Consider the following 12,500-nt stretch of genomic DNA (forward strand, 5'->3'; position numbering starts at 1 on the left):
TTGTTTTTTGTTTTGTTTTCCTAATGAGAAAGCAATGCCACCTTAGGCCTATATCCAAACCCACATTTGGATTATTGGGTCTAGTTCTGGGTTGCCTACTTCAAGAGGGATAGGGAACTACTGGAGAGAGTCCAGTGGAGGCTACAAAGATGCTGGGGGGCATGGAGCATCTCTGAGAAGGAAAGGCTGAGAGACATGGAGCCTGGAGAAGAGCAGCCTGAGAGGGTATCTTCTCAGGGCTCAGCAAGAGCTAAAGAACCTGTGGGGTGCAAGAGCATGGGGCCAGACTTTTCACTGGTATCCACCAACACAACAGGGGAAATGGGCACAAACTGAAACCCAGGAGGTTCCATCTGGATATGAGGAAAAACTTCTGTGGTGTGAGAGTGCTGGAGCCCTGGATGCCCAAATAGGTTGTGGAGTCTCCTCCTCTGGAGAGATTCCAAACCCAGCAGTGGGTGAGCTCCTGCAGGGAACATGCAATCACACAGAAGTGAGCAAAAGGACATTAAAAGAGTGTATTGAACGCTGGTGAAATGGGAACACTCATTTGTAGCTTTTACATCTTTGAAGACAAATGTCAATCCACTCAGTTCAAGAATAGTCTGTTCCTAACAGAGTCTTATTTAGAGTAGGTCAGAACATCTCCAGCAGAACACATTTTGTACTGAAAAGCGTACAGGGAGAAGAAATAAAGGAAAAGAGCTTCCTGGCCAGTTCCAGGCACCAACCAAAACAACTGCTGCCTTTTGCTTCCAGGAAGGAAGGAAGAAGCAGGGGAAGAAAAAAAAAACAAGGATGTAGGTCCAGATAATTACCAAATATGTATCTTCCATAAATATGTAGTGAATTAATGTTCAGATACATAGTATGTCCCCTAATCTTCAAGGCACCCAGTTCCAACACCCTTGTGGTTGAAGCTCAACAGGGCTAGTGCACCCTTGAAGCAGAATGGGTGCCAGGAGGCTGCCAAGAAGCTCATGATGGGAAGACTCTCATGAGACCTCCAGACTTGCCACTACCCCAAGGCCTTTCCACACCGCAACCAAGTCCTTTCACTCACAATCCCCAGAGCCAAATGGTCTCTCCAACTGGGTTTGGATGCCTTGACACATCTTTTGGCAGGCAGCATTCAGTCACAAGTGAAGCACTGATAGTATCATGACCCTGGATTCTACAAGGACACCTGCATTTCCACTTTTACTGAGAACAGTTGTATCCAGGTTCTCATGTTTGCCAAGAAAGTCATTACCATCATAATAGCTGCAGATTTACTTTAAATGAATGAATGAACAAATGAGGGAGAAGGGAAATGGAGAAAGCAATTGAGAAAATAAATGGGGAGAAAAGAGAGAGAGAGAGAGAGAGAGAAAGAAAGTAAAAGAAGTTTGTGTGAAGCAAGATGCCATCCCCCCAGAAAAGGGCAGCGTATTGGCTGGGGTAATTTGAGCCAATATGAGCACACATGGCAGTTGTACAGCATGCCAACCAGGTGAAAGAGGTTTCCATGCTGACCCTCCTGAGACCTCTCCACTGGGGAAGGCTGAACTCTGTAGAAGGCTGACTTCAAATTCTGTGCATAAAAACTAATGAAGGACTAAAGAACTGGGATGATACTGCTGCTGTTGCAGATATTTAGTGTCAGTGACAATGGATTAGGAAAAGATACAAAATAATAGAATCATTGATGTTGGAAGACACTTGTAAGATGTTAGAGTCAAAGTGAGTTATGAAGTAGTGAATGGAAACCACTTAAAGTCAAGCCACCCCCATTTACTTGGCTAACTGAGTTACCTTATCAGACCACATCAAACATTTCAATCTGGGAGTGGTTTACCATGTGAAATATCTGCACATTTACCATGATCTAAACATTGGAAGGAGAAGATCATGAGAAATTAAAGAACCCACCAGCAAGAAGCCAAATCTTAGTAGTCATTGGCATAGAGCATTGCAAAGGAGGGACTTGGGAGCATTTCAGAGTCAAAAGGGAAGGAAATCTGTATGAGATCAAATTACAAACACTCCAATCATGCCAGGTACCCCAGTTTAAGATATATATGTGACCAGAATAAAACACAGCATTTCATGAACACTGTGTGATATGACTAACCAAGAATTATTCTGCTCAAAAAACCACAAGGCTTATTGATTTGGTAAAGTGTTTGACTATAAAGGTATTACATCAAAGCAGCAAAACATGAGATTTTAACAGTTTAATACTCCCAGGTACTTCACTAATTGTTAATATAAAATATTTGACTATAGAAAACTGGGCTTACCTCTAGTTTTATCTTTGTGGTATTATTTAGGAATTTAATCCTCAGAGCTCACAGCTGAATAAATATCTCCTTCTTATGGATGAATCTACATGGATCCACCTACTTCCACACACACTCTTCAGAGAATTCTGCTAGTTAAGCAGAGTCCAGAAATTCATCCTGGCTGACAGCACCAGCCTTGTGCCCCATAGCTGGTTTATAAGGTCCTGCACCCACCCCTTCCCAAAGACCTAATGGATCTGCTACCCTGCCCAATAGGCTGATGGCCCTGATGGGCCTCAGCTGTAACAGGAGCCTGGAGGTGTTCTCCATGCTCTTTATATCTGCCATATGACAAAAGGCTGAGAGAAGTGGGCTTGTTCAGCCTTGAGAAGAGAAAGGTTAGGGGAGACCTTATTACCGTGTACCAGTACACAAAGTGTGGGTAACTAGAATGATGGAGACTCCTTTGCATGAGGATTCCCCTGGAAAAGACATGGGCAATGGGTACAAGTTACTCCTGGGAAGATTCCTATTGGACTCCAGAAGAAGATGCTTCCCTATGAGGACAGTTGGGCATTGGAATCATCTCCCAGGGGAGCTAGTGGATTCTCCTACACTTGGCAGTTTAAAGACTCAGCTTGACAGGGTGCTGGGCCACCTCATTTCAACTCTACTATCACCTAGAAAGGTTGAACCAGAGGATCCTTGGGGTCTCTTCTAATCTGGTATTCTGTGATTCTTTATGCAGAAGGGTGCATGAGCAAGTGCTGCAATTGTTCTGAAGCACATGAATTTCAGGGACTCTCCTGGAAATGATGCTTGATCACAGCAAATGGAAAATGGGATCATTTGCCTGTCTTCACTGGCTTAGTTTTTCAAAGGTATTTATCTACCTCAGCACCATATGAAATCGATGATGCTTCAGCAAACATCTGTAAGAGCAGGCATTCTGCACAACTTCTCTCCCATTTGTATTTGGCAGCTATCACCCAGCAGAAGAATATAATACTGTAATATTTTAGTGTAATATTTAGACAAATGGGATTTATAATGGGATCCTTAATATCACCTAACATAGCTTTTACAATGTTATTTCTCTCTTGTAGAACAAATTGAACACAAAATAGATCTTACTCCAAGTTTTGATCTCTCTGTATTGCCTGTGGATGTTAGGAAAAAAATACCTCAAGTTAAAGGGGGGGAGAAAAAAGTAAGTACCTCAACTAATAAAAATATACCTCAAGTAAAACAGAATACCTCAACTAAAAACTAATAAAATAAAATAGAATATTACCTTACATTTAAAAAAAATACCCCCCAAAATTACCTCAAATAAGAGTTGTGAGGAGCCACAGTGCAATTCCATATCTGAGTGGATGTTCTCAAGATTGTCTCCTAACTACATCCTTTCTTTCTCCCCTTAATATTTGCATATGTTGGAAACTGTGTAATTAAAAAGATGAAACTCTTCAGCTCTAAACTGCAACTTTGAAGCTTATAAAGGAGCAGGATAAAAAAAATCTAGAAAATTAAGAAAGCATGGATGGTTGATTGCACCCTCCACCATCTTCCTCCACAAACACATGTCCACAGCCACTGGACACTGAGCACACGGAGCATGTTCTATTCCAACCTGTATCAGCATCAACAGACCTTCAACAAGCATCAGCTGAAGACCCTAGATGTACCATGGAGCTTTTCTCATCCCACAACTTCACATTACTCAGTGAAAGTTTGTGGGTTTAAAGACCAATAGTCATCTCCAGTAGTTTATATTATTCTCCAGTGAGTAACAACTACATTGACTAACCACTATTGTGGAAATGGAATCATAGAATCTTTCAGGATGGAGAAGACCTTTAAGGTCATAGAGTTCGACCTTTAACCCATCACTACCAAGTGCATTGCTAAACCATGACCCTCAGCACCAAATACCTTCCACATGCTTATGGAATGGGTTTAAAGGCCTATTTAGAAACATTTGGTTTTGTTGAGATAGATAATGGACAATGTCTTAGGAACCACTGAAAAATAGCAGTGGACATCAAAATATTTTTAGAACAACTTTTGAGTCTTTTCCCTCAGCATATTAAGTCCACTAAAGTTCTGATGATAATTTCAAAATCGTACATGAGGCTTCAGTCCCACACCATCATGAAATACATGGGGAGAAACTTCTCTGCTGTGAGGGTGCTGGAGCATAGGACCAAGCTGCCCAGAGAAGTTGTGGAGCCACCTGGCCACTGTGATCCTAGGCAACCTGCTGTGGGAAACTCCAACAGGAGGGTTGGACTGGATGATCTCCAGAGGTCCCTTTCAACTCCCACCATGCTAGGATTCTGTGAAACTCACTTGGCCAAAGAAATGTGTTGTAAGACATAGACTTCCCAGCATTGACAGGCTGGACATGAAAACACCACCAGGCTTCTTAACCGTAGTAGTATCACTGTAATACGCAGCAGCATGGAATCATAGAATCACACACTGGCTTGGGTGGGAAGGGACCTTTAAAAGTCATCTAGTCCAACCCTTCTGCAGTCAGCAGGGAGATCTGCAACTAGAGCAGGTTGCTCAGAGCCCCAGACAATATGACCTGTAATGATTCCAGGGATGAGGCATCTACCACCTCTCCGGGCAACCTGGACCAGGCTCTCACTGCCCTCAGTGTCAAACATTTCTTCCTTCCTTCTCTCAAGTGTGAATCTCCCTCTTTAAGTTCAAACCATCCCCCCTTGTCCTGTCAGAACAGGCCCTGCTCAAAAAGGTCCAAAACACAGTAATCTCATGATTTTTACTAATCCAGAGCTTCTGGGTAATTTCCTTATTTCCATTCGATGTCAGACTTAACACAAGGGCCATGACTTCATGGGGGCACATTTCTTTTCAGCTCAACAGCACTCTGATGAAGGTACAAATTAATGTAATGGGGATACTGGTGCAGGGATGTATCATGCAGAGCAGGAACCAGCCAAAACCAGACATTCAGCTGGATATCTTCCAATGCAACCCAGATTTCTGTTTGCTATCTTGCTTTCATAATATGAGAACAAGATGTATGTTTTCAGTGAAATATCTTATTTCCTCTCCTTCCACCTTTTTTTCTTTGATTTGAAACTTCAGGAAGTTTAGCCTGAGTGTTACAATCAGGCTCCAGTAATAATAAAAAAAAAACTAGCAATAAACCAAAATGTATAGAAATAAAAATAGAATTAGACACTTTAATATCCAGGAAACTGATTTGACTGGTTAACTATAGCCTACATAGAGCACAGAGGGGAAAGAAAAAAGAAAGAAAGAAGGGGATAAAAAAAAGGAGGAAAGCATTTCTTCCCCCTTCTCAGAGAAAACAAGGTAAAGGTCTTATTCAGCACTCAAATTTTCCTGATTATTACATGGAGCCAAGATGACCCTTTTGTCCTCTTTTTTTTAAGATGAATTGCCATAGCTTCAGCACTACATTTTGTCAGTTTGGGCACAGCAGAGTCAATACCTTCACCTTGACATGGAAACTTTGTGATTTATCAGTGCTGCCTGTGACTCAGTGCTACCATGAGCTGGCGAGGTGCAGCCACTCATGGCACTGGGAGCAGACTTTGGTCACAGCTACTTGGAAAAAAATAAAGCACTCTCTGATGATAGACAAATGTGTCTTGTTAGCAACAGCCAAAAAGCGCTTGACTTGTACTAATAACAAAAAGGCCATGTTGGTCACCGTGGGTCTAAAGACGAAGCACCCTGTCACTGCCTTGGTTGGGAAATTAGCAAATAATGTTCCTTTTCCTTGATAAATGGGTGACAGTTCTCTCTCACCAATCATTTTTTAACATTTTGATGCATGTCTATGATCCCGCTGGAGGAACAGAAAAGTTTACTGGCCCTCAATTTTCAGATGATGAATGGAACACTCTAAATGTGCGATTTCTGTATGAGGTATAGTTCATTTTAAGCAATTCTAGTAAATGGGTGTCACTGATTAGGACAAATAGTCTACTTGTGCAATAGCACAAATGGTATGTCTCATTCTTCTGGCCTCCTTTGAGACAGAAAAGAAAGGGGACAACAATGACCCTGATAAACCTGGAATTGCTACTGTTTAAAAAAGAGCTATTATATAATAGACATTATCCAACATGCTATTGACTTGATGCCACTAAATCATTTCTGGATGTTTAGCATCGCCCTATTAATTAAAAATGTATGTCATGCCAAAAAAAACTTCTTTATAAGGAATCTCCTTCCCTTTGACATTATTGTTTTAAGAAAAACATGTTTTACTTGCAGTTTAACATCTAATCAGAAGCCCTTTCTGCTTTTGACTCTTGAACGCTAACTTTGACTGACTTAGCAAGCCCCATCATGAAGCAAGGGCAGGAGCATTTGTTCTATCTGGATTTTTTTCCAGCTTGCTAACAACTGATTCTGACACAAGGTCTGATCAATAAATAACCAATACTGTAATAACAGCGACTGCAAGTTGCTTCAGGACTTAAAGAAGAAACTAACACACAAAAAACCCCAACAACCTAACAAAAAACCTCACCGAGGAAATGCAATATATATGAATTAGAAATGCTGAGGATTTCATTAAAATGAATGTAACTCTACCTCTTTTTTTGCTTTTTTTTTTGAAGGCTTTCCAATAAAGTCCTCCATCCACTCTCTCTATATATTTTAGCACCAGATTTCATACTTAGGAGCAATAACTGCATAGGTGCACAAAATAATCAGGTGCTTTAAATCTAACGAAGGCACTCGCATGTAGTTTAGCATAGTAAAAAATAGTATGATTTGTGAGAGGCAATTAACAATCATTTGCTCTGTGGATACAAGTAATTTGTTTAAAGAGCACTGACCTATGAGACAGCTAGTTTGTGTTGGCTGTGATGGAAGGGAGCTATTGACTCTAAACAGTGTAACAGCGCCATTGACAGAATCCCATTTGAATGCACACAAAAGATCTGGAAAATACTTGAGGAACACACGATCTTTTGGGTGGGGGTGAACTGAGGGAAGCCAGCCAAAGTGGAGGGCTCTGTACTCAGGCAAAACTGAGCCAACCACTGAGAAATCTGGACAACGTAGTGACTAAGAAGGGCTTCCCCCTCCCTTGGTTCTGTAAAAGGAGGGCTTCCCCCCCTTGGTGCTGTGCCAGCCCCAGCACCCAGCCATACTTCTTCAATGTAAATACTCTATCAGAAGGAAGACAAACTGTGAGCAGTTTGCTGCTTGAGTAATGGTTTCATAAGCTTAGAATTGAATGCACGCCTTTGTGCAAAATAATCATTTTTATGCTCGCATCCAGCAAATGCATTGCAGACCTGGGAATGGTTCCATGTATTCAGCATTCACGCTTTTCTCCACGTCTGCTTTGGGCATGTTTGCCATCGAATGCCAATACCTTGTGCAGCAACTGGGTAGAGCCTACTGCAAAGGATCGGCTGTCTCCTGACAATTTGGGTCATTCCTATAGCTGAGCGAACTAAGTCATCAAAAAACCCACAAAAAAACACACACACACACCCCCCAAAAAGAGGTGGAAACATTAGGGTGAAAACAGCCAGCATGAAAAGTTCCCAGTGCCAAACAGCATTCTTTGAAACTGGTTTAATACACAACACGTCAAACTCCACTTCCTTTCTTTGCGGGGAAATCATTATGCAAAACGCATCACGAGAGAAAACAGTAACTCAGTGGCACAAATAAATGTAAACACAGGACTGCTGCTCATCTTAAAGTAAACCAACAGACTCTACGGAGCTTAGGATAGGTGGCCAAAGGTGCCATTTTATCTGCAACATGATTTCATTTCCAAGAGCACAACTTGCAGTTTGCCCTCATCAAACAACACCGCGGTGCTTATATTCTAATTAAAAAATAATCTCTGATATTTAATCAAGAAAACCTAGCAGGCTTCACCAGCAAAAAAAAAAAAAAAAACCAACAACTGGGGCTGCAACCCTCAACAACCACTCAGTTTGTGCAGGGAGACAGAGAATTTTTTCGCCTTACAAATGATGATTAAACAAGCAAATGACGCGCTGTTCGATACGTATTAAAACAAGTATTGCACCCCGTTATTAATTTACACTGTTCACTCTTAAATGCAGCAAATACCTCATTAATTTAATTTTAGGTGCCCACCAGTTTATATTGCATTTTACAGTCTAGAAGGCAATTTACTATTAACTGGCAATTACATACAGAATGATTGTTAATTCTGCTCCTAAGTGCTAGCTGCTTGAAAATTGTTATCTCTCTCTAATTTTTGACCTTCTTACAACAGGGGTGAGGTACGCTGGGAATACAAAGGACTAGTAGAGAAGAGCTGGACATGTCATTTGTGACTCATTCTTTTAATTCACCGTGCTAATCAACTGAACTGCCACAATCTCCCAAGGTAATTGTATCTTTATAATAGTTGAAAGCAGCGGGCAAAAAAGGCCTGGATAGATGGGGAAAGGCCTTGCCTCTGCCTGCTGAGCGACGGCGCACGCTCGCTTCTGTGTGAGGCTAATGGGGGCCTTTCAGAAAAATCTGGAACTTTCATATCTCCAGACCCTGACTGTTTAATGCCTCAACTTTTTCCCTTCACAAAGGCTTTGTGCACCACACTACACTCTTGTTTCATTATTCTGCAGCCTTGTTGCCCTATGGTCTACCTCATGCTGGGAAGGTTAAATGTTAGAGTGCCAAGCCAGACTGCAAGCATGGTGGGACACTGATGGGAAACAGATGCCCTGGGGATTCAGCCCCTCCCTCCTCCAGAGCTACATCATTTTCATTTTCTGAAATACAGTGAGGCTTGGCTTGGCTCTCGATGGCAGCTGCAATTTCCAAAGTCTATCTCAGCCACCTTATCACTTCAGGATAAAAAGCAAAGCAGGCAGAAGTTTCTCGGCCAAGCAGACGCTGGTTTTATCTTGTTATTTTCTTTATTGCTGGGATACGGGTTTTGTTTCCCTCAGAAGAAGTCTTAAATATATATTCTGTTAAAGTGTTGTCATTAGTGTAACTTTATCACTATTTAATTCCAGTGGGAGAAGCTCCTGATAGCCTCCTGATTCTTTTAGAGCATCTTTGTTTCACGATAAAGACAAAAGACAACCCCAGGAAAGAAGACACAAATGGATTTTCCTTACAATTTCATACAAATTTGCATGGACATGTTAGAGAGAGGTTCCAAACAGCCAAATTTGCAAACCTGCACCTAAGAAATCAGTTGAAGACATTTCTGTAAAGCAGTTCTAAATTCCAGGACTCTGCACCAAGAAGCCAGACCGTCATCTGGTTCAAATCTGCAGCGCTTCCCTCTGTGCGGTGGAACTGCACCAGCTCACAATAGCTAAATATCTGGAACTCAGTCTAAGGCTTTTAATTCATTCATTTTTTATTTTGCTGAGCACTTATCTTAGCTAGTCATGCCTGTCAGGACACTCTGCTGAAGCACTGCATGGACTAGGTTCATTTTTAAGCCTGTAACAGTGACTGGGTGCAGCCTCACCTTTGCAGCAGACCATAAAACAAAGTCTGCTTTCCAGATATTGTTAGCACTAAAAGCCACCACGGTTGCCACCGTCCCATTTGGTAGCTCTGGCAAAAACCCAATCATAAAGATCAACAAGATGTAAATATTCTGCCCCTTCTCAGCCAGAAGTGAAGCAGCCAGGAGTGAACACAGGCATTGGGTTTGCTCAGGTGGTGATTTCTTTGGGGATAGATGGGAGATAAGGAACCTCATCTGCTACCTTCTCTTGAAAGTTCATTTCAGCAACAGATCTTAGGCAGAAAACCATATCCACGATGGCTTAACTGTTTAAAAAGTCCTAGCTTAAAACTACCCAGGAACACACTTTTCCCATTAGATCTAAATTAATAGATAGAAACAGTTGCAGTCTAGTGGGAAAATATTCATCAAAACGCACATCATCTGCACATCATTTGCAATCTGCATTATCTACCCAACCAGCAGCAAGAGCTCTCCCTGCAGCCTGTCGAGTAAACAGTTAAAGGCTCTTTGTTTTCCAAAGAGAGATTGATTCATCAGATCAAATTTATTACCTAGAATCCTCATCCAAAAGCATGCTGAATTAAACTGCTGTTTCTCCCTTTCCCCTCCCAGCACCTCAGTTAAAGTCCTTGTGAAATGCCAGAAAAACTGCAACTCACATTTTAGACAAAAAGCCAAAAATACTTCAGCCCAGAGTAAGAACTTTCATACTAAAACCACTGCTAACCACAAAGTTCCAACCTTTTCTTGTGCTCTTGTTAAAATCAACTGGATTTAAAAGAATTGGCACACATAAATCATTCCCAGGCTTGTGAGTTTGCAGCCCAACTTTCAGATAGAATTTTGAGAGCCAGGTCGTGAGTAAGGTTGGGTGAAGTTCTTTGGATCCAACAACAGCTTCTTGAACCAGTGCCTTAAAACTCCAATTGAACCTTTGGGGAAGTTCAAGAAGTTTCAGAAGGATAGCCTGAAAAATATTTTTCATCACTGAATACTCCAAAACGCCTCTTTCTGTCAGGAGCAGCGTAGGAAATACCATTGTTAATCTATTTCTGGCCAAAATGAAAACAGGAAGTAACAAGCATCTTGTGAGAGAGCTTCATCCCATCAGACACTGAGATATTTTTAAGACCCAAGAGGCTTGGACATCACCGGACCTCCTGGATGCCCATACAAACAGGTATTTTGAGGTCCAGCTACCATATTTCCCACAAGACACTTCCTAATTTTTAACAGCATTGTGGTAGTCCTGCTTTGCACTGCCCGTGTGTCATTGAGAGACAGAAGCTGTTATCCCAGAATGATTAAGGAAACTGGAGACTTACCAGTGTAGACAAATCGGCCGGGAGCACCTTTGCAGAACTGTTTAGATTTGTAGGAGAGAGTTACTTCAACAACTCCTGGAATGTGCCGTGGTGGTGTTTGAACTCTGATGGCGTGGGGTGTTATCAGCTAGGAGAATCATACAGAAAACATACAGTCAATCAAGATGGCACCGATAAGACCAATGCCAGCCAGTTCATATCATGACAAAAATGGCCTTTTGTTGGCTCCAAACCCTCCCCTCTTGCTGTCACCTTGGAAGATAGGAGTTCTACAAGTGTTTTCAAGAAAAAGCTCTGTAAATGATCCTTGGTTTTCGTTTGCAGGAAAGGCCACAGGGCATCATTCATATGAAAATTGCCTCCATATGTCTCCTTAAGGCCACTTCGAGTAATTTTAACACTAATTGTCCAATTGTACTGGGAGACCTCCTACAGCAAGTCTTCCACTAGAGGGCCATGACGTGCCTCAAAGTCTGTTTCTCGCCGCGCGCGGAGTCAATTGTCACATGTGAATTCATGGCTAAAAAGGCACCGTGAAACAAAATCTCATGATACCTCATGTCAATAGCCTATTGACAGCTTGTTAAAATCATTCATGGAAAAATGTTACAGTTCAAAGCCCACCAATTTAGATAGCTTACCTCACTCCAGACCAACATAGTTCCAAATACGACTTGTAAGCCATCAAAGAAGTTGTCTCCGATTATGATGACAGTAGCCCCACCAGTAGTCCAGCCTTCACTAGGACTGATGGCCTTTATGCACGGAGTAGCTGCTTGTACAAGACAGAAAATCAAGACCTTAATACCCGACATGAGATCTCTTCACCAATGACAACCCATGCAAAGCACAACAGGAGGAAAGTGCATGATTTCTGGAGGAGGCATACAAAGGGCAATCGTATATCAGCATGTTGATGTATTTAAAGCAAACTATTAAATGTTTTATAAAGCAGAGGCCAAGCAGCAGAACACTGGTGAGCAAGGGATTTAAGAAGAAAAAAAAAAAAAAAGGAAAAAGAAAAAAAAAAAGAAGAAGAAAAAACTGGCTTGATATAGCAAATTATATGTCAGGGCAAATATGGCTATTACAAATGATTAAGCATCGCATGCATGTGGCATGTCGATTTATCTGCTTTGCTGTACAGATCTAAGCAGAGTCAATCAAAAGGTTGTTGAGGGAGATGGAAGAGCAAATGCTCTGAATTTCGATTCCTCATAAGCAGCTAATTGGGTTGGGTTTTTTCATCCGCGAACTTTGCCTTTTGGTTCAAAACTTCATTTTCCTCTGTCACTCCGTAATTACTACTTTTCACTTTTCATCAGGCAAAAATCAAAAGCACTATATTAATACTTTTGTCAAAGGTACACATTTTACATCTAATATTGTTTGTCGACATGAATC

General features: G+C 41.5%; 1 protein-coding gene across 9 annotated transcripts in view; it reads right to left on the bottom strand.

Moving 5' to 3' along the window:
* The window catches only part of EBF3 (EBF transcription factor 3), a 138,675-nt gene that overhangs the window by 27,225 nt on the left and 98,950 nt on the right, over positions 1-12,500 (bottom strand). For 5 of the 9 annotated variants that reach the window (XM_054174710.1, XM_054174706.1, XM_054174708.1 and 2 more), the window contains exons 9-10: positions 11,738-11,871; positions 11,097-11,223 (exon numbers count right to left, since the gene is read on the bottom strand). In XM_054174710.1, the coding sequence (XP_054030685.1) occupies positions 11,097-11,223; positions 11,738-11,871 (261 nt within the window). The remainder of the gene's footprint in view (positions 1-11,096; positions 11,224-11,737; positions 11,872-12,500) is intronic. The other 4 variants (XM_054174711.1, XM_054174707.1, XM_054174709.1 and 1 more) reach the window with 1 other exon arrangement.

The sequence above is a fragment of the Dryobates pubescens genome, chromosome 30 (genome assembly GCF_014839835.1).
Source record: "Dryobates pubescens isolate bDryPub1 chromosome 30, bDryPub1.pri, whole genome shotgun sequence".
NCBI lineage: Eukaryota > Metazoa > Chordata > Aves > Piciformes > Picidae > Dryobates > Dryobates pubescens.